This window comes from Poecile atricapillus, chromosome 6 (genome assembly GCF_030490865.1).
Source record: "Poecile atricapillus isolate bPoeAtr1 chromosome 6, bPoeAtr1.hap1, whole genome shotgun sequence".
Classification (NCBI taxonomy): Eukaryota; Metazoa; Chordata; class Aves; order Passeriformes; family Paridae; genus Poecile; species Poecile atricapillus.
Genome location: NC_081254.1, coordinates 18,929,032 through 18,951,718, shown reverse-complemented (window position 1 = coordinate 18,951,718; position 22,687 = coordinate 18,929,032). Strand labels below are relative to the sequence as shown.

General features: G+C 49.6%; 1 protein-coding gene across 1 annotated transcript; it reads left to right on the top strand.

Annotated features, from left to right (window-relative positions):
- Positions 1–22,123, top strand: PITX3 (paired like homeodomain 3). The gene is made up of 4 exons (XM_058841761.1): positions 1–263; positions 14,597–14,737; positions 19,382–19,587; positions 20,589–22,123. The coding sequence occupies exons 2-4, from the start codon at positions 14,629–14,631 to the stop codon at positions 21,150–21,152; spliced, it is 879 nt and encodes a 292-aa protein (XP_058697744.1). The 5' UTR covers positions 1–263; positions 14,597–14,628; the 3' UTR covers positions 21,153–22,123.
- The last annotated feature ends 564 nt before the right edge of the window (positions 22,124–22,687 follow it).

Genomic DNA, 22,687 nt, shown 5'->3' with positions numbered 1-22,687 from the left:
GGGGCGCCCGGTGCAGCTGGCGGGGGGCGCCGGCCGCCCGCCATAAAGTGAATGGCCAGGGTGAATGGGAGGCAGTCGGCCGGCGCCCTCCGCCTCCGCCCTCCCCGTGAGCCGCGGGCCGGCAGCGACGCGCAGAGTGGCTGGGGAGCCGGGGGGATTTACTTTCTGACAGCGGCAGAGCAGCTCGGGGCGTGGGGCGGCGGCCAGCTTCGCCCCTCTCGCAGGATTAAGTCCGCTCAGCCGAACCCGCATCTGGAGCCACTGTAAGTGTCTTTCCGTCCCTGGCCTTCAGGGCGAGCTTCTCCCCTCTTTCTCTCTGAGCTCCTTCATACTAGCCCAGCCGGCCGTAACCTTTTCGATGCCGGCAAAGGGTAAGAGCATCCCCGGCGGGGTGGCTCGGTGCGCTCTGCTCGGCAGTACGGGGTCAGCCCCAGTCCTGCGCGAGGCCGGCTTTCCGTCACCTCCTGTGGGTCAAGGGGCGGCAACCAGGTGAGAGCGGGCGGATAGAGCTCTGCCATCCAGAAGGAGTCCCGGGGCTGTGCGTGGCTGAACTGTTCCCCATCGCTCCGGGAGCGCTGCCCGCTTGGCAGTAGGGCGCGGCGCTTCCACTGCTCTGCCCTTGTAGGGCCCGGCGACCCCCTACTCGCCGTCGTCGGGGTGCCGCAGCTCCCACCGTCCCCTCGGGGCCGACGCGGGCCCCTTCCCGACAAGCGCTGCTGTAGTTTCTCGCCGTTGCTAAACTTAGTCATTTTCCACTGGGGCGAGCGTGGCAGGGGCTGTTTAAATTAGCCGGGATTCGCTGTAAATAACGGCGTTGCGGGCTGCGGCTCAGCTGTCTGCAGGGTCCGGGGCAGAAAGGCGCAGGGAGCAGAGGCGGGGAGATGTCGCCGGGGAAAAGGAAGGCAGCCCGACGGTTTTTGGACAGTTGGATAAATGATATTTATGTAAGGGCTGGCTCCTGTTTACAGCAGAGCCGACCTCCCTGCAGCGCCGGGAAGAAGCGAGCCGGCCCCCGCGAACGGAGCGAATCTGCCCCGGGACGCCGCTGGCTGTGGCGCGCCGGCGGATGGGGTTCCAGGGACTCGACCGGGAATAACAGACCTGGTCGGGCCGCGAGGATGGAGCGCCGACCCGGCGGCAGCTCTGCCGGGGGCATCGAGCCTCCCCGGCGGAGCGCGGCGGCCCGGCGCTGGGAGGCTGCGGGCAGAACCGGCTGTCTGGCCTCCGGGTGCTTGCCGGGTTCTCTCGCCTCCCCGGCGCCGGGGGACACGGTGCAGAGCGGCGTCCCTCCGTCCCGCTGAGTGCCCAGGAAGCCTGGCCAACTGTAGCGGGCCCTCGACGGAGCCCGGTACTGTTCGCTGCCCCGTCTATTCCCCGCTCAACGAGTGCCGCTCCTAGGGAAGAGCCAGCCCGCCAGTGCGGCACCCCCGTGTCCTTTTCCCCGACCTCCACCTCGGAGCGGGAGTAAGGAACGGGTGCGTCCCGGCTGGCCGCGGCTCCGGCGGGGGAGGGCGACCGAGGCGGGGGCAGATGCCGGCGCTTCGCCGCAGCTGCTGGAGCGGGCTTAGGGAGGGGGGCGGCGGGCCCGGTGCCGCCGAGCGGGGCACACCTGTCGGCCGTTCACCCGGCGCCCCCGCGGCTGGACAGCTGAGGGGACGAGCGGGGAGGGGGCTGGATTCCCCCCCGCGGCAGGGCCCTGCAGAGGCTGTTGCCTGACGGCGGTTGCCGCAGCTCCCCCCTCCTCCCCGATGGGGTTAGGCAGCTCGGGGCAGCAGTCCCTTGGCCGGAGCTCCCGGGGCTCCGCACCGCTTCCCCGCCCGGCCCTCCGGGTTACCAGTTGCAGAGGTCGGCTCCGCGCGGGCGGCCGCAGAGGAACACGCTGCTTCAAGACACCGGTGTCCCGCAGAGCCTGGAGGTGAGCCCCTGGCAGCTGCACCCGTCTGATGCTTCGAGCTGGCAGTGCAGAAATCAAAACTAATCCCTCATGTCCATCCCGTTCTTTCACCTGGGAGGGAAACCGCCTTCCGACTGACGGGCCCACGATCCATCCACTTTCTAAGGGAGTCCAGTGCTGAAAGCTTAGAGAGGAATTTGGCGTCCCCCAGACAAACTTGTGGGTCTTCCCATGGCCTGGAAGGCAAGATGATAGGGGTGAAATGGCTGTCTCCCATCTGCAATTTTGGAAGATGCTAAAAGCAGCTGTTCAGGAAGGTGTCTTTCAGAGTTCCTGTCCCATCTTCCAAAGACAGGGGAAGGACCACTTTTGGTGATGGGATCAGTGTCTCTCTGGCTCCTGGAACTGTGTGCAAGCCCCTCAGCCTGTTGGTGAGCTGAAGGGGATGGGTGTTTGTGCAGGCTTTGATGGTGCTTTGCTGTGAGGGACAAAAGGCTGCCTGCTGGCTCCTGAGAGACTGTCCGATCATGGTAGCTGCTTTCAGTTTTCACAAATGTTGTCTGAAGAAGAGCAGAGTTTGATTTTATTTTTTTTTTAATAATTTTTCATTAGCAAATTAGCACATCATGCCTAGTACTCCTCATAAGCAACCTCAGCGACATACGTCTTCCTGTGCCAGCCTGGAGAGGGATCTGAGCAAGGGCGGTGGTTTTCCTGCTGTTACTGTAGTTCCTGGGTTTACTGACCTGCAGCCCAGGTTCTGTCCATTCAAGCCCACCTATATTCCTGTCCAAGGCACTGGTTTAAAACCCAATATTAAAATTCGTCATAGAAACTGTTGCAAGCCTCAATTAATATCCATTACATTTCTATAAGGGCTTAATTCAGGCAATTAATAGATTAACCAATACTTTTGCAATCCAGTCACAATTTGCCAATGTTCCCTATTGAGAGCTGGCAAAAAAAAAAAAAAAAAGGTATTTTCTCTCTGTCGGATGCTACCGAAAACCTTGAGATTGAGAGGTGAGGCTGACTTTGGAGACTGCCAAAAAGAAAAAGCCAGAAACCTGATCTAGGAGACCGCTCCAAAAGGAAGATGAGATGAGCAGGGGACATGAGGTCTGTCTCGTGACCTGGCACATGTGCCCTGGCCTTGGGGACAGGGGAGGTACCTGGGTCTGGGGACAAAGTTCCAGATGGGGAGAACTGCTGGTTTCAAGCTGTCCACACTGCATCAGGAAGGCAACTGGATGAGGCTGTGGTACCATGGAGGGAGGAGGATCAGAAACAGGAGGCTGTGGCGTCTCTGTGCAGGCTCAGCTATTTATCTGGCAGTTTAAAAATGGGAGATTGCTATTTACTTAAGGCCTGATGGCAGAGGGGACGAAGCTCCCCCTTTTGCTGTGGGCCACTGGGGCTGAGGGCATTAGGCTGTGCCAAGGCTGGGCATTTGCTGTTGGCTGGGGAACAGTCTCTACCAGCTGGTATCGAAGTTCGTGCTGAGGCTTGAAAAACCCTCTATTGTCAACACCCAGCTGAAATAGGCTGGGGTTTCGGACGGCTGGAGAAGGAAAATTTGAGCCCAGTCCGCCACACTTCCCTTCCTCCTCTTTGTGTGCTGCTCCCCCTCACTAGCACCCCTGCCCTCCTCCTGCCTCACCTCTGAATATTAATGCCTCTGGCAGATTGGATAATAATGTGACTGGGAATTGAATGAAGCTGGTTATTAGCTCTGGGCTTCCTTGGGGCATTTAAGGGAGTCCACAGTCTGATCCTGGAAGCTTGGCAGCACAAGGGACCAGAGCCAGACTCGGCAAAGGGGGGGGGGGGGTGTCACTTCTGTGGGAAAGGATTTGCTTGAATCCTCATCTCTCTGTGACCCCAGAGGAGGACAGGTATGGCATCCTAGCCAGAGTAATTCCTGTGGGATAGTTAGCAATAGATCTCTTGGGTTTTGGCAAAAAAATTAAATATTAGAAGTTTTTTCCAGGAAAGACCAAGGAGATCTAGCTGGGCAGAAGCTAAGAGAGACGTTTCTGTTATTAAGCTTTAAAAAGAGGTGGGGAGTGAACAAGGGAGGTCCCTCTCTTCCCTTCCCGTCAGTGTCAGAATATTACCAAGCAGATTCAGGAAGAGAGCCAATCCTCTACCCCTGAACAGGAAATTTCCCACTGATTTGCAGGGTGTAGGTTCAGCTTTGGACACTCATTTCTGAAGACCTGAACCTTATGCTCTCTCTCCTCAGGAGCCTCCTAGCTTTTTTATACGTAGATCTCAGGATTCTTTAGCACGAAGGGGAATATCCCTGTTGAACAGAGGAAAAATGGAGCTCTGGCTGAATTGCCTGATCTGAGTCAGAAATATAGCCTCTGTCCCTTGACCCTCAATCTGATGCTCTTTGCTATCTCCTAAACCACAGCTCCACCAGAAGATAAACATTTACACCCTTTTGAATAATGCAAAAGAAGAGGGAAACCAGACCTGGGTTTGCAGAAACTGGTCTTAATTTTGTCCCTCTGATTTTTCAAATATTCAAAATGTTCTGAGATGCATTAATGGGGCTATAGTTACTGGGTATTTTAGCAGATCCCCAGCTTGGGGGAACTGGGTCCTGCATGCACTAAATTAACCCCTAAAAACTATCATCAGAGCTACTGTGATTGAGACACCTGTTTGTAGACCCCTATCAAGCAAGTTCACAATCCCAAATCTGAGAGCCTAAGAAATACTTCTGTTGGGAGGATATAGCACATATGCTACTGTGAATCACATAGCACTGATCCTATAGGCTCCTCTTTTCAAATAAATACAATAAATTGGTACTTGGGGAATATCAGTAGTGTGGCACAGGCTGGAAGGCTCAGCACCTGATGAGCTATCTGCAAAAACAGAAGTATAAAGATGGAATCAAACAAATGACTAGAGGTTCACAGTTACTTCCATCTCTCTTTCCATTCCTTCTTCCCCTCAACCTTATTTAAAACAGAAGCAGCCTTCCTACCACCCGTTGCCTTTTCTCCCCTTTGCAATGCTGCCATTTATATGAGTCTAATTTTCTTTTAAAAAAGCTGATTATAAATGACCGTTGTGAAACATGAGTATTTAATGGTAAATCAAGTTGACCTGTCTGCGTGTGGACATTTTTATTTACTCCTTTTTTTGAAAAGCAAATAAACATAGAATCCCTCCCACATAAAGCAGCTCCCCACTTAGATTTGAACACAGTTTAAAAGAAATCTCTTTTGTTTTAGCCATTTTTATTTCCTGTTTGTTTCTGAGCTTAGACTTGACAATGAAAACCACATGAAATTCCCTTTTTGTTCCATCAGTTTTATTTTTGGTGCCACAATATCCCAACCTCCAGTTCTGTGAGTTGGGTTTGGGGTTTTTGGGGGGTTTTTTGTTAGCATTTATTTCAAGGCTGTTTGTTTTGTTTTTTTAAAGTAAATGCATAGTGTTTTTCTTCCAAAATAAAGTAAATAAGACTTTTTAGAGGACTGGATATACTAGGATAATTTTTTAAAAATTAGATCGTTACAGTAAATTAATCGAACTATAAAGGTCAGCCTCCATATGGATCCATACCTAAGCAGAGATAAATACCAAAGCAATGAAAACTATGGACATTCTTGTCCCATTTAACAGGGTTTCACAGCTTACTTTGTGTTGGGTGGGTTTTAATAACAATGCCCCGGTGCCTGAGCGGAGATACGCCCGAGTCGCAGACCAGGGTGGGAGGCTGGCAAGCCGTTCCCCGGCCCTAGAGCTGCAGCAGACGCCGCTCTCAGGGTCTGGGCGGGCAGAGGCATTTTTAGCTGTGCAGCCCCGTTCCCGGAGCAGGCTGGCCCATGGACGGGACGTGGTGTGACCCAGGCAGCAGCGTTGTGAGATGGCTCACATCCTTCTGCCCCATCCCTTTTCTCTCCGAGCCGCTTTGATGGGATCGCCCGAGGGCCAGACTGGCTGAGTAATTAGGGCTCTGCAGCTTCCTCTCCTACCCACCCAAACTGCCTACCTCCCAGGGCTCCGCATGGGATGCGGCCTCGAGCAGATGGAAAAACTGAGGATTTGGCGGGGGTGGGGGAGGTGGAGTAGGGGTGGAGGAAAAAAAAAAAAAAAGACAGGCTTTATACACCGTCCCTAGGCAGCACACTCCCACATTTCAGGATTCCCAAAGTCAAACCTCTTGGTTTTGCTTTTGCAGTGGCTGTTGTGCCCTGGATTTAGGGAGGCGAGACATTTCGCCGCGGCCTCGAGTGGGGCCTCTGGGCGAGAGGTTCCTGGAGAAGGGCTGCTAGCCCTCTCCGCTTATCCAGCTGCCCTTCCTCCTCCTCGCCCCCGATACGCACAACGCCCGCGGCAGGAAACCCGGGCGATCCGCGGGCCCGATCCTGCCGGCACAGGCCGTGTGCGAAGCACTGCGGGATCGGCCCCGGCAGTGTTTGCTAATTGCCTCCCTCGGCCCCTTCAAACAGTGTCTGGGTAAACAGGCTGACCTTCAGGGCATGTCGCAAGGTCCATAAAGATGGAGAGTGTGGAGAGGGAGCAAGCTCCAGCATCCCTCCCGGAGCCACCCCCCCTCCTGCCCCAGCCCTACCAGCTGCAGTATCGAAAGGAAGAGGGGAGGGATACTCTGAACTGAAACAATCCACTTGTTTTATTCACGGCAGTCTTCATTCTGCAAGGAGCTGCCTGCCAGAGAGCTTTAAAAAAAAAAAAAAATTAAATACAAATTACTTGGGGAAAAAAAAAAAAAGACAAATCATCAGGGAACTTTACAGCCAAGCACGGCAGACATCAGCTCTCTCCAGCACTGCGGGTTTGCACTGAGACAACACATCCCTCGGAGCAAGCTAGCACTTTCTGGGCTCGTTTCCTTAACCAACAGAGCTCCTTGTTGGCCACGGTGGTCGGTGGGGCCATCACAGAACTCCTGGCAGTTACCCCTTTTCCCTTTGCAGCTCTGCAACCCACTGAGCTCAGACAGGTTGTTTTAAAACAACGATCTAGTACCACCCCTTCCCCCAAAAAAGCTTCTTTGTAGCTGCTGGTTTTGCTGAGTTCTGTCATAGAACAAATGTTTATGATCAAGTTGAAGTTCTCCAGAAAGGATTTCCAGAAGTGGTAATGGATGGCAGACACTGGCAGCTCTACAGAGCATGGAGGTCAGACAGCCATAGTGGTGTGACATGCTGGTGGCAGGGCATCCATCCCAACCTTCAACCCCTTGCATTACCCACTTGATGAGGAACTTTCTTGAGCTTGTTTACTAATTGTGAGAATAATTTACATCTTTGATAACATCTAATTCATCCACTGCCCTTCATCTGCATACAAATCTTCTAACAGCAGCTGGAGTCACAGAGCTATCTGGGCTTCCCTAAAATGAGCCAACTTTACAGCCACAGAGATACAGAAATGACCCTGCCCAGCTTCTGCAAGCACAGCCCCCATAGGAATCAGGCCAGTTTCCTTTGACTGTCAGAATAATTAGTCAAATTTATACAATTTCCTAACTAAATACAGCAACACATACCTATCTGCTGATGCCAGGCCCTGGTGGCCTTTGCTGCTGCACGAGGAGCGCATGTGCAGCTGAGCTGCAGACAGGCTGCCTGCACCTCTCATTCCTGCCCGGGATCCTGGCTTGCAACTGTCTCATCTTGCTCCTGGCTCTGCAAGAGCAGATCACGATCCCTTGTACGCTGTGTCTGTGCAGCTATTTCTCTCATGCAGATATAGACAGATCCCTCAGTAGTGGCACAAGTTGCTTTGGAGCCAGCCTGATGGTGCTGCAGGAGTGGTCAAGGGCAGGTGGGGACGAACAGAGTCGGTACGGTACGTTCTGGCCAGGCCAGTGCTGACACTCCACTTAAGAAGATCCTTTCTTTCAATTGCAAGATTTTCCTAGGCATTTCTATTTCCAGTAATTTCTTACTGAAATCAGTCTTTTTTCTCCCTTCCCCAAAACAAAGGGATTAATTTCCCTAAATGACTTTTCTTCTTCCATAATTGTGGGACCATGCTCTCACTCCTAGCACTCCTGCATGATGGATCCACACCATGCCAGCAACTTTGTGAGATGTAAAGTTGTTTGGGCAAAACTGAGTTTTTGCTGAATTATTTTGTTCCAGACGCCTAACAAACTAAGTAAGCCATAACAAAGCGTAGCTTTATTAATATAACTGCACAGTCTGTCAGAAAGAAAATCGCAATTCTGGCTGGTGGATCCAAGGTGCCAAACACCCCACAGAGACATAGAGTCCAAGGGACACTGGAAAAACAGCTGGACACAGTGAGACCTGAAGCACAATGCTAACAAGAATGCAAGAACTGTGAATGTTCAGTTTAGGGGAAAAAACAACTTTGCAGAAAAGTCTGGCAGGGCTTTTCTTTTATGCTAAGATTAGCAATTTTTTACCAAATTTTGTGCACCATTTCAGAAACAATCTAGGTACGCTAAGGGTAGCACTGAGGTCCAAAGATAATACTGCAAAGAACTTGCTTTAAGCCAAGCCCAAGCACATTATCCTGCCTCTGCAGAACCCAATGCTTCACCTTGGCAGGGTCTGCACCAGTCCAGGGGACTGCAGACACACCTGGTGTGGAGAACGATGCACTCTGTATGGGGCATGGTGACATCAGGGCTCTTCCACACAACAGGGGCACAGTGCAGCCCATCAAATAAGCGAACAGGACACATTCCATTGTGGGCTTTTTTTGCTGTGGACATGGGTATGGAGCTGTCAATCCTTGGGACATTTCCATTGTGATAATCCTCTGGAATACAGTCAGTTTATTAACCCTCTGCTACCCAGAGCAGCGGTTTCAGCCATCATCCTCCTCTTCAGCTGGAGGTTTATGTCAAAGTGAGGGAAGCGAGTGGCCTGATCTCATCTTGCAGGCTGCCTCCAGCCCCCAGGAAATGCAATAGGCAGTGTCCAGCATGGTTGGGCATTTTCCTAGCACCTCTTATCTGAGGATCTGGGAGCACTTAAAATAATTTAACTTAATTACCTCCACCAGCTCAGATATGCTCATTTATGTGATTTCTGAGATGAAGGGTACAATCCCAGATCAGTCATATAGCTTTACCTACATTATAAGACAAGTCAGTGACAGCACCTTACCTCCTCACTCTCTTCCCACCTCACATTATTGGCAACTTCTCTTTAGAGCCATGCACAAAAAGAGAAATAACATGGACCCCTCGTCAGAGAGCTGCCAGCTCTCAGGTCCTTGCTGCTGGCTGTGGCCAGGAAGCCTGGCAGCAAGAGCCTGGGCTATTGCAGTTCAGTGGCACCATGCACAGCTCTTAGTGCTCTGCAGCCCAATCCATGTGTGGGGCAGTGCCAGACAACTTGTTCTGACAACAAAGCCACTAAGTGCCTCAGGGAGCTTTGGCAATTCCTACTGATGAGAGGAATAAAATCCCTAAACTGTGTTCCAAGCTTCAAAGCAGCACACCGATACGAAGCCACCCTCAGGAGCTCAGGGGTTAGTGCCCAGCTGTAGGGACTAAATCGAGAAATAAAGTTTATTATAACCTGTGACTCAGCCCTTGCTGGAGGTCGATGATCCACTTCTGAGTGTGCACCCGAAACCACTGCTCAGGCAGCCTGAGGCTGTGCACAGCCTGATGTTTTTGGAGGCAGGCAGCTTGCTCTCCTGTCCCATAATGGCCCTGTGCTCCGGGTCACCAGTTGGCTGCTGCTGTTTATCTTCCAGTGATTAATGGTTGCTCTTGGTTCCTGCTGCAATTCCATTAAGATTAGAGATTTAAAGCTACACTGAGATGTTTAGCAGTGAGTGACCTTGGTCTCCCCATAGTTATATTTCTATAGTCTCAAGGAAACAAATATTAACTCATTTTGCACCCCATCCTTCTTGCTTTCTAGCAGTTGGGAAAGAGCCCCTTACAGGCAGCACTTGTGTTGGCCAGCAGAGAATCTGACTCTTGGTTGCTGAACGATTCATGTGCTGTGCTGATGTGGCACTTGTAATTCCAGCCCACAGGCACTCTGATGGCACCATCGCCTGAACAAACACATGCATCCAGAGAACAAAATGCTCTTCCACAAGAGAACAGGCAGACTCCCAATCATTTCTTCTTTGACAAGGAGCAGAGGGAGAGGCAGGGGCTGTTCCACCTTACCTCAGTCCCTCACAGGGACCAAAGTACAAAGCCAGATCATCTTCCTGAAAACGCACATTTAAATTCCCTGAACAAGTCCCAAATGTTTGTCTCTTGTAAAAGTAAGCCGGCACACAGGGAACGCAAGCATGGGAGGAGTGAAGCAATCAGCAGTAGTTTGACTTCTGCGATTGATGGAGCAGGAAGAGGCAGCTCTGACCCTAAGAATCTAGTGTAACATCATACCTTCACCTCAGGGGATGCAAGAATGAAAGGACACTTCCCCCCAAATGATTGCGGAGCACCGTTCAGCCTGAGGGGTAACTCTTTGTGGAGATCAGCAATTCCAAGCAGAAGATTCAGCTACTCTGGCCCTGGCTGGAGGCAAGAAACTCACAGGTCCATAGGGCTGTGCTGATCTGCTCCAGAGAGGCCAGCTTAGAGCTTCCCTCCTATCCTTGGGCCATCAGTGGTCACTGTGCTGCTATCTTGGAACCTGAAGCATCAGGTCCTTGCTGAAGCACCCCTGTGTGCCCATGGGAAGTCAAATAACATCGAAACAATGCAAGAGGCAGCTTTTCACTTCCAGATCAACCTGCCAAAGCAGGTCCAGCAAGAAGCCTGCTGCCAATGGCAGTGCAGAGAGCTGAGCAGCACACACACAAGTCAGTCTCTAGGCAGCTCTCTATGGGCAAGACTCACATCACAAAAGCCACTCCTATAATTAGGTTTACTTTGCTTGAAGTCAGCCTTTTTGTTTCCTTCCCACCCCTTCAAAAAAAACAACAAAACAAGCAAAACCTCTTTGCTCCCAGGTGATGGAGCAGTGTGTTACTGAGATATAGGAGGCGGGTCACAGGGACCCTTGTTTCTCTTTTCAGGTAAACAAGGTAGCCCTCCTCACGAAGAAGTGTCCTCCTTCTACTGCCTAAATGACCCCGGCTTGGGCAGTCAGGAACTGACACAGAAATAGAAAGGGAATGCATTTGAAAAGAGAAAAGGCCTAGAGCCAGGACTGCCCTTCCCCTGCGCTCCACCACATCCGTGGAGCAGAGATGGCAATTCCCTGTCTGGCTGGAGGGTCTTGCACAGGTGGCCACAGCAAGTTCACATGGGCACCAAGGAGAGGGTGCACATGGGCAGTGACTGGAAGAAGAGATGTGTTTGTTACAGGTTTGGGAACCTTTATCTCCAGGGCAATAGCATACGTCGTTGGAAGGAGTTACTGGTGGTGGAGCAGACTGGGAGCCATGGCTAGTTTTACAAAGCTGAAGCCTCTGAGCAAGCCTGACTGCTTGTTGCTAATACAGGAGCTGTCCCTAAAGAAACTGTTCTTTTATGTTAAAAGAAAGTGAGATGAAGGGTCAGATCAAGATGGTAAATTTGATTTAATCTAAAAATATTTCTGAGGTGCCAATTCCACTGATTCATTCAGACCAGGCAAACAACTTAGTAGAAATGCCATGAAGGTTAGCGTTGACTTTCTTAATGTCTCTGCCTACAGCAAGATCTAGCCAATGTGGACAAAAGCTCCTTTTTTAAAATCCAAAAGGGTGTATAATCTAGAAGAATACCTTACAGCCTTTTGTGTCAGTAGCATGGGGTTGCCTTTGGGTAAATACACATGCAGCCACCACTGCAGATTTTCACTGCTTTTATAATCATGCTGAAAAGATCCCTCTCTCCCCATGCTTTTGCTTCTCCGTGACCTGCTCAGAGCAAATTGAGAAGGCATTCCTTGATGTCACCACATATGGCACGTGTAATAGGTTATGCAATTACATATAAACATACAACATCTCTCTGAAATCCTCCTGCTTTTAAGTTCAGTTCACAAAGCAAACTTGTGCTCAGCCGCAAGTCCCAGGTTAAACTTGAATACTGGCCACACTTCATAACCAGTTTTAATCTAAGTGCCCATTGTATCTCTGAGGCAGGCCAAACATGCTATGTTGTGTCCAGCAGCTTGGATGAACTTTGCAACCACTGCACTGGTGCAATCCAGGATGGGGCATAAATTTTCAATACCAGGACTAGGCTCTCCTGAGCCTTGTACCTTGTGCTGTCATTTATGCCTATGGACCGTTGTCTATGTAAGATACTCCCCCCTGGGTTTTCCTATCTTCGCTGTAGTTTGTACAGATGAAAGCAATGTAAGATGTGGAAAAAAGAGCAAACAGGACCCTGCACAGGAGGACACTCTCCTTGAGTTACAGCAAGGCAAGGATCTGAATTCCTCCTTAAATCGTCCAGTAGAGAGTCAGGCTCTAGAAGAGAGGAAATTGTGCTTGACAGATGCAATCATATGCAAATGGCAGTAGAAGAGGGGAAATTATCATCTACAAACATTGGGCAGAAATTCCATCTGCTGCAGACTCAAGAAGGGCTCTTAATAAATTCTGAGACAGCAAAGTGACACACATCTTAATCAAGACTTAATCCATGGAATTAATTCACCGCGCGTTTCTGCATAATTCTGAGAGTAATGCTAAAAGCCATGGCAATATCAGCAGCAGATGGACTCTCCTACTCCATGCAAAGGTATTAAAGAAAACACAGCCCCTGTCACATCACTTCATGTATGTACACATGGCAGAATGCAACAGGGCTGTGCCTGGCTGTTGCCAGGAGCTTAACACAGCCAGCAGACATCAAAGGTCAGGCTTGCCACAAAGTGGAAGTGGAAACCAGCCTCATGGCAAAGCCAGAGTCCTGCCATTTCTCTCCCATAGGAGAGAAGAAGCCCAGAGCAAGGCAAAGGTCTGGGAATCCAGAACGACATCCTAGTTCATTTTGTGCTGCTTCCAGAGAGCACTGACTGAGGTTAGTATTGAGACTACCCCACCAGTACCTGTGAGAGGCAGTGGAGGTCAAGCGAAGTGAAGAGCAAGGAAAACTGCAGGGGTTTTGTGAGTGAGATCTGCTGCAGAAGCCAGCCAGATAACCATTAGAAATGGCTCCTTTCCCTCTCATCACAGCCTGGAAAACACACTACAAGTATGGGGATCAGCCCTGACAAGGGCCCTGGCAGCAGCCTTGTGCAAATTGACTAAAGGAGGCTTTAGACAGCTCTGAAAATACATTCTTAGTCACTGTCATCCACCTCCAAATGAGGTACAACAGCTATGTGATTAATCTTTTGTTTACATGTCTAAAAACTAACACGGTCCAGACTGTCTTCAGCACGTTCCCTCCCTGACACGCATGGATTTGAGGGGCTGGGCAATCCTTCACCGTCCAGGATCCAGCCTTCTCAACTGGTCTCCTAAAGTTTGAAAATCCCAAACACCTGGTCCAAACTTCCCTAAACCCAAAGGTCTCAGATCTTGGCACAGTGTATCAGCTGTTGTGTTTTAGAGGAAAAGGATCCCTAGCTGGGAAGGTGAGTTATCAGCTGGGCGTGGCCAAAGTTTCAAAAGCTGCTGTGGTCCCCTCAAAGTGATCCTGCCTTCATAAACTGTGCACCAGTGGCAGTGAAACATCCTGTGTTTTGCTGGGTTATGATCCAAAATTCATATTAGGGGTTAACACAGGGTAAACTCACCTTTCCAAGGGGATGTAGCCAGGCTTGGAACACTTAAGTCTCATGCCTGCCTCTTCATGAGCATCTAATGTGGTCCAGAACAAAGTGGTGCTCTCAGCTGAGCTCCTTTAGGCAATACAGGTAGAGGGTGCAGGGTCCCATAAGGAAGTGAATGATGAAAATAATTGATTTTGGGACAGAGAGCTGTGAAAGAGGTGGCAGAAGAGTCACAATGCTTCCTGCAGTCGTGGGGAGCAGCACTGACAGTTTCCCAGTTGGGATGCTTTCAGCCAGGGAAGATGGCTCACCAGCACAGGCCAGTCTCTTGAGGGGACATGGGGAGCGTCCAGTCAGGATGATCTAATGCTGGAAGCAAGCTCTTACTGCAGCCAGGACCACTCGTTCCCAGGCACCTAAGTGTGTGAAATGTGATTCCCATGTTAATTCAGGTTCCAGAGGTCCTTTTCTACTTCAAAGGAGTCTACTTGCACTGCCTGGGTCTCTGCTTGTAGCAGTGGCTGTGCAGGCAGATGTGCCTTTCTATCAGTGCTAGGCACAGGAATACTTTTCTTTTGGGATGTGTGCATGTAGTGCTCTCTGAACAGCTTTACTTAGGCTTCACCAGCTTGTGGAGAAACAAGGGAGAAAGAGGAGGGAAGCTGGGCAGGGAGGATGGGAGAGGTGGGATGACTGTGGAAGGTGCTAACAGCCCTTGGCTGGCCCAAAACCACTTCCTCAGATCTCCATTACACAGCATGCTCCTGGCGTTGCTATTTCAGTCTGAATGTCACCTATAAATTGGAGGCTCTTTCTCTGAAGGCTGCAAATAGAAGTGTCACTAGATGATCCTTGATTTATAGGGAAGCTCAGCTGAAAGCCCAGTATGTCCATTTTCCAGCCAAGAAACTCAAACGTGTCCAAGGATCACACTGGGATCCTTTCATTTTCCTAGACCTTTCCTCAAGGCAAATCCCTGCTGGAGGTGATGAGGAGAGGTCACACACACATTGATCTCTCTGATCACACTGTGACTACTGTTTTTCAGATTCCTCATTCTCCACCACCCATCCCTGCCCCATGGATTTCAACCTGCTGGCAGACGCAGAGGCTCGCAGCCCAGCCTTGTCTCTCTCGGACTCTGGAACTCCTCAACACGAGCACAGCTGCAAAGGGCAGGACCACAGCGGTGAGTGTGAGGCCCAAGATACAAGAAAAACCTTGAGCCATCCTTGTGGGTGGATCTGGGCAGCCAATGGCTTGCAGGAGCTGGCTGCAGTGCTTCCAGAGGGACAGTTTCCCATTGTACTGGGAGCCAGCAAAATGCCATAGCAGCATGGCTGTGCCAACAAGCAGGGCAAAGGCATAAGGGTCCATATTGCAATGAGCCAACAAGCAGGGCAAAGGCGTAAGGGTCCATATTGCAATGACAGCTATTGGGAGGGTGAGAACATCAACCCAGTGGTGGGGACATCTGGCCATGGCTGCAGGAAGCCACTGCTCACAAGGGTACAAGCCCATGGCAGGCCAGAGCCAGGCAAGTCAGGTCATAGCCCAATTAAGATTTTATTGTATTTGCCTAAGCAGGCTCCCCAGAGCAGAAGAGCTCTCCCCACTACATAGGAAGTATCCAAGGCACAGAAGACTACACCTAATTTTAAACGGCTGTTTTATTTTTTTTTACCTCTGTTTAAATTGTTTGGGTTTAAACTTTCCATGGTAAAGGTAAACCTTAGGCTGAACTTTCCAGGTTCAAGCATTAAGATGAAAGGGAAGCACTGTCTTGCTCCTGCTTTAACTGAAAAATTCTCCTCATCTGTGCCTTGGTACACTGCTCTGCTGCTCTCCCACAGAGGTGCTTCTGACCATTCCCAAAGGCTGAACAAACCCCAGGCCTGCTGAATTCTTCATCAGGCTCTGAATAAGAAGCCTGATAAACCATTCACACCTGTTCAGAAATCAGCTACCAAATGCTATGTTTTCCGCTGGATTTTACATCTGTCCGGTTACCACTCTACCTCCTGTCATTCTGGATGTCAGGACAATGCAAAGCTGCTTCTGCCAGTGCCAGCATGAGGGAGTGAGGGCCGGGGACAGCCTGCTGCTCTCCGTGTAAAGCCTCCAGGCTCACCCGCACTCAAAAGCTAATAAGGATAATGATGCAGATTAAAATTCCCCAGAGAAAGTATCATGAAGGGAGTTACGCTGGGATAACTAGAGTCAGAGAATCCACCCGACAAATTCCCTACTGCACACGTACCTTAGTTGGGCACATCCCCAAGCTCAGTGGCTCCTTGTCAGCTGCTTTGGATGCATGGCAGTGTCTCCATTCAAGTGGCCTTCCCTATTGAGCCCACCCTGGCATGCTGTAGAAGTGCCAATTTAGGCATTGACTTTTCTTTCCATCAGGCATGAGCAGCTAATTCCAGCTATGGCCACAGTAGTTTCACTGAGTGGGCGAACGTGTACAAGATATATTCTACAACCTATTTTGGGGTGACAATAAGCGTTGGACATGTGGCTACATCACTCCCCACTGTCTTAAGCAGTCTAGAAATAAAATGGTTCTGGGAGGTGACTGTCAGCATTACCTGTGTGCAGATGCTGGCAGCCTGTGCCTTTGCACCAGAGGCTGATGGCAGCCATGCATCACCAGTGCCAGGCAGAATAGACAAGGGCTTCCTGAGACAGGGGCAGGGCTTCACTTCTGGCACTTCTTGACTCCCCCTCAGGAGAGCAGCCTCTCTACTTCTCCTTGGCCCCGTTTCATTCATCCACACAAGTAAGAGATCCTGAGGAAGTGAACACAAACCTTGCTTATCTGGGCTCAGCACTCAGGGATCTCGAGTGTCCTACAATTGTATGGCATGGTTGGTGACACCCCCTTTTGTTAGGTTTCATCAGGTAGCACAGGTCAGGGGAGAGGATGAGAAGTGAGGCAGGTAAAGAACTGCCACACATCTCCCCATACTGTGCTCCGCAGCATGGATTCAAGGCACCCACATCCTTTCTGTGGGCTCCTTTCTTTCCCTGTATTGCCACAGTTTGGTCTTCACTGCAATCAGTCAAAACTCTGTACCTTTTACAGAGGACACCTATTCCCTGCTTATAGAAGAAACAGAAAAGGGATGACACACAGAAAGAAACACAGGTAGCAGGTATGGAAACAAAGAGGACCCCAAGATGAACTACAGAGATTTTTCAAGGCTCGAAGTTGGGATTCCTACTTCTCCTTAGACTTAAGATTTATGAAAAGTAGGTATACCAGAGGGTGTTGAGAAGACAAATACCAAACAAGATACATTGTGACCTCTTTCACCCAGATGCAGCCTGTAAATCAGTGGTTTCACTCCATTTTCTTTCCCTCTTGGTATAGTTTCTTCATGGGTGAAGAAGGGTAGTCCTGGGCAGGAGTTTCCAATTGGACTTAGCTTCCTGCTTCACAGCAGCCCCTTTGGAAATGAATATTTGTCAGGGACTTTGGTGAGAACACTATGCATCAGGCTCCTAATTAACCCATAATGAGCAGATGAACAAACGAAATGTCGTCCATTCATCTGTATTGAGCCATTCCTAATAACTAGCTCAGATGGGTGGAATCACTCCCCATTTAATCTCTTTTGGAGATGGATATTGCAGGAATCTCCTGCATCCAATACTGGTTTAGAGCACTGAGCTAGATAAATCAGATTTATCTCCTTGGCAAGAACCACTATAAAAATCCACATTAAGAGCATGTTTCCAAGAGTACTGCTGAATATGGGATCCACAAACAAAGAGGCTCATGAAAATGAGAAGAGTACTGCAAGACCTCAACCAAGCTCTTTCATTCCACTTTTCAATTCCTATGGCTTTGTTTCAAGAGTGTGCTGGGAAAGTTCCTGTACAGGTACGCCCTGGATGGAAACACAAACTGGTCCTGATGCTGAGAACAAGACATAGCACCTTCCTGCTCAGAAGAACCAACTTATACCCTACTGCTGTGAGCAATGGCCATCTCACTGTCCTTGCACTCACATTCCTGCTGGTGGATAGCATCGGACATGCTACTGGAGCAGAGGTGGCTGGAGGGGAACAAACCACTGACTGCAGCCAGGGTTTCATCCCTGGAGAGCGAGCACATTTCCTGCAAATGCTTTCTGCAACTCCAGCATTGCTCCCTTCGAAGAAAGGCAAGTACAAGGAGGGTTTTCCAAGAACAGAAGGAAAATATTCCTGAATTAACAGGCTGTCATAGGAACAGAGTAGTGGCACCAGGTTCCTGAGACGGGAGCATCTTCCAGGTCTGGGCCTCACTAAAGCACCTGCTGTCGGCACAGCACTTTCCTGCAGCAGTGTCTGTGGGGGCTCAAGTGTTTTAGGCCTTTTGCATCCCCCGTAAAAACTAAATGGAAAAGACAGAGCCAATTATTCCAGAGCACATCCATTTGACTTGTGGAATCTCTTTTTTCCCTGACTCAACTGTATTCCAGAATGCTGTCTCCTTGCATCCCTACTCATTAAGGGGCTGTACCAAACATCTTCATGCTGAGATTTTTCTGGACTTTGAAGCCTTTTAAACTAGCTTCCACTCAAATAACTGCAACCAAACAAAAATTTCAATTTTAGCAGAGTGATGCTAGGATTTTTTTAAAGGTTCTTCTTCCAAGTGGTACAATTTCGGAGCTATTTTCAAAACTTCTTATTTAGTTTAGCTGACTATTTCCCATTGTAAAAGAACAACGCTTCTCCCTGCTGAAGACCTGATTTTCATTTGGAAATGCTTCACCTGGCTTCTAGATCAGAGGAAGGAGTTGAACATCAGAAATTAATTATTTTCACTGGAAAATTTTTCCTCTATGGTGACTTGTCTTGATTCCCAGCAGAATTAAACACAAGTTATAGCTTTCTTCCATCATAAAAGAAAGTGTCACATTTGAGCAGTTGGGCACTCTGTGGAGGACAACTAAATATCTGAAGATATTTGTATTTGCATTCTCCTCGTGTCTGCATTTTGCCTGCTTGTATTCCCTGTGCTGTGGCACAGGGAAGCAGCTGGCTTCTGGGACTTGACACCCAGAAGGAGCCTGAGCTATACATTTCAGTGAGATATCAGTGTGAACACTGGAGAGTTTTGAGATGTTCATTCAATGGGCAGTGAAACAAAAGACACTGCCTCTAGGAGAGGGATCTGTGAATCAGGAGAAAGGCAGGAGCAGAATCCAGGGAGATTCTGGAGTGATTAATGGTAAGGTCTAAGAGAGGCCTTACCCTATTTTTTAAAAATCAAAACATGTGCACCTAAGCAACAATGGGAGTGAAAATTTGTGCTTCTCAGGTTGAATTAACTGAAGAGCCTCAGCTTGGTGTCAATTTGCAATTTGCCTTTTCCCATCACTTGTCCACAGAAACATGAGTGGATCTTTTGCTGTGTCATAGGTGTCAATTTCTGTTCAGTTTTTATAAAGGACACCTTAGGCAGGGAGTTTTAAGCAGAGTAGGAACCTTCTGATCTGGGTAAGTTCTGCCACTATCCCCCATGTGAAGTGTGATAAATGAAACCCAAATACTGGAAGTTCAGAAAATCTAAATCCAGACATTTGGAAGCTAACATCTGTTATGGAAGATAAACAAAGGCAAGTTGTGCTGCATGAAGGGGACATTGGCTTTCGTGCTGGGTGGATGCCTGCTTGCAAGGACAAGGGAGGGAGATGGGACCACTCCTCATGGTGGTTGCAGTGGAAGGGGACCTCACTGAGCATGCACTGGCTGCCCCAAGGATAGGCTCCCCAAGTTCATCCAAGCCCTCAAGTTAACTCAGGGGATATCTCTCATCTTTCTGTTTCTCACACAGACACTGAGAAGTCCCAGCAAAACCAGACGGACGACTCCAACCCTGAAGACGGCTCGCTCAAAAAGAAGCAGCGGAGGCAGAGGACACACTTCACCAGCCAGCAGCTCCAAGAGCTGGAAGCCACTTTCCAGAGAAACCGTTATCCAGACATGAGCACCAGGGAGGAGATTGCAGTCTGGACCAACTTAACAGAGGCACGAGTCCGGGTAGGACTGCAGCCCTTCCACCTTCCTGGGCCTGAGTTTGTGGGGAAGAAGCCAAGCTGTTCCCAAATCAAAGAAGGAATTAGGAGCACTAGAAAATGTCCCTGTCTTGGAAACACCTCACCAGGGTCTGCACTTGAGATTTGACACATCCTGCCACATACAGGAAGGCACACCTGCTGGTGGTGCCTTCCCCATCCAGGGCCACCTTGCAATTACACAGGTAGATACAAAGCTCAGGCTCTGCCCCACAGAGCCCCACCAGCTCACTGCCTTGACCCAGCAGACCCCTTCCTTGCAATACCATCACTCCCCAACCTTACCCTTGCTGGAGGGCACTCTTGGGTTCTCAAACCAATGTGCAGTCACAGGCATGGTGTGGCAGTGCTCCAGCTGGAGTGAGAGCTTCTCTCTGCTACCAGAAATATGAGTTAGCAGCACCATGAGTAGCCTTCCAGCAGCTTCCATGCTCTAGGAAGTTATATTGTTTGAACCCCTCTAACACTAACAGATTTTCCTGTTAGAAGACAGACTTACAACATCCTACTCCAAGGCAGTCCTGAGGTAAAGTCAAAAGAAGAGAAGTTATTTCCTTTGTTCAGCAGCTTTCAAGCCACATCCCCCAAATACTTTGCTCCCAAGTCACACAATCCCAACCCCTCCTCCTGGCTGTGGTCACTTGGAAATACAGCAAGTATTTTCCTCTCTTTTTCCTGTATAAAGGGCATCTATTGAGTGAGGTGGGTTATTCTGTGTGTTGTGAAATGGCAGTGGTTTGGGTTTTTGCTTGTTGACTGAGGACCACCTCGTGATTCCTGCTGGGAGATGACCCTGAAGCCCAGACATCTTGCTGCAGCTCTTTCCTGATGCTCAGCCTCCCATCTCCCTGGGAGCATCACCAGCCCTTCAGCTGCTCTTGTCTTGCTGGGCAAAGAAACCAGGGCAAGGCCACTTACAAGGTCAGCTAGAGCAACTCCCATGCCCTCCCTCTCTCTCTCTTGCAGGTCTGGTTCAAAAACCGCAGAGCTAAGTGGAGGAAACGAGAGAGGAACCAACAGGCTGAATTGTGCAAGAATAGCTTTGGAGCCCAATTCAATGGACTGATGCAGCCTTATGATGACATGTATTCCAGCTATTCGTACAACAACTGGGCCACTAAGGGGCTTGCCAGCAGTCCGCTCTCGGCCAAGAGCTTTCCATTCTTCAACTCCATGAATGTCAGTCCCCTCTCCTCCCAGCCCATGTTTTCCCCACCCAGCTCCATCACCTCAATGACCATGCCTTCATCCATGGTCCCTACTGCGGTGACCGGAGTACCGGCCCCTAGCCTCAACAACCTGGGAAACATCAATAATCTGAACAGCCCAAGCCTCAACTCTGCTGTCTCATCCAGTGCCTGTCCTTACGCCTCTACAGCCAGCCCCTACATGTACAGGGACACGTGCAACTCCAGTCTGGCCAGCCTGCGGCTGAAGGCCAAGCAGCACGCCAACTTCACCTACCCAGCGGTGCAGACAGCAGCTTCCAACCTGAGCCCTTGCCAGTACGCTGTGGACAGGCCCGTATGAAGGGCTGCCCTCTGCCAACCAGGGACTTGACCTTAGCCTGATGAAAGGAGACCTTTAGCCCTACAACAGCGTACGTCCTGCAGAGAATGAGAGTGAACTTGAGAGCATAAGAGGGAGACAGGGAGAGAGAGAGAAAAGGATGAGCAGGCAGACGAACCTTTATGAAGATTTGTCTATTGTATGGTGAATTTTGACTGTCTTTCCCCTTCAAAACCCCTTCCCTTCTTGCCCACCAAACCTTCTCCTCCATGGTAAAATAAACTTAAAGAGTCTACTGGAAGTCCCATGGGGAAATAGGAGCCCCAACATGCAGGGTGACTGACCCATGGGCAGCAAAACCAAGTATGTTTCAATCTGCACCTCCAAGCCCCACAGGGGTGAGCCCCCCAGATTCCTGGGACAGCACAAGCAGCCTCACACCACCCCTGCAGGAAATAGCTGGAGACAGGACAGCTTGAAGGGGGTTGCCAGTTGGTGCTTGGCTGAACCATATTCTCTGCACACGTGCAAGACTTCAATGAAAAATATCTTGCCCATTTATTTATCACACAGCCTATAAGGAAGTCTTGTCTCAGTCAATTAGCATCTCTTTATAATGCATATATACACATGGCCCTTCAGACTTGAAACCTTTAGGAGCTGGGGGTTGTAAGAATATAAAATATTTGTGTGTATATATATCTATCTTATATATATATACAAATACATACAGAGACATTTAAAATATGCTTTCTTGTTTTGTATGTGAAATAACCTACAAAGTAGACCTTAAAACCAAAAACCCTGTAAAGGAAGCACATCCACCAAGGCAGTGTCCTGGCTGTCATGCTTTACTGCTTCAGTCATTTTGGTCAGACACACTGCTGCCAGCATACATCCCAAACATCCCCATCTGCAACAATCAGCTCCTCCTTGCACATCTCCTTCCCTTCCCCAAATCCCATTTCCAAAAAAAGATAATAAAAGTTGGCACAAACCCTTTAAACTTCTGCATGTGTGGTTATTGAAAGCACAAATCTGCATCTGAAGATTCTGAAATCAAGTGCCAGTAGCCCAGGTAAAGGTAAGCATCCTTAGAAGCAGCAGCATGAGGCAATCTGAGTTGGAACATGAGCTGAAGTTGGAAGAGTAGTTCATGTTCCTCACTTACATATCAAACACCTGGCTCCTCAGAACAACAGAAGTCCACACAGAGAGTAGGAAGAGGAAAACAAGCCCCCTCCCTGTTTCCTAACTTCATGTCCAGCAGGAAGGTTGAGCCTCTTCTGGCTCAGGCTTTGCCATTGTGCTGGGTGGGGCCAGTGCCTTTGGGCTCCCACAGCCCAGGGCAGGGGAATCCCCTCAGGTACTCTGGCTCTGAGCAGGGGTCCCCAGGGGAGATGCCAGATGCAGCAACCTGCCCTGCTCAGTTTCTGTTGGGAAAGCTGTAAAACAGAGGCAGCCCTCTCATGCTATACAGGCACCTAGAAAAGCTGATGCTTCAGCCAGTGCAAAGTGAGGCAGCAGATCCCTCCAAGGACCCAAGGAAGCTCCAC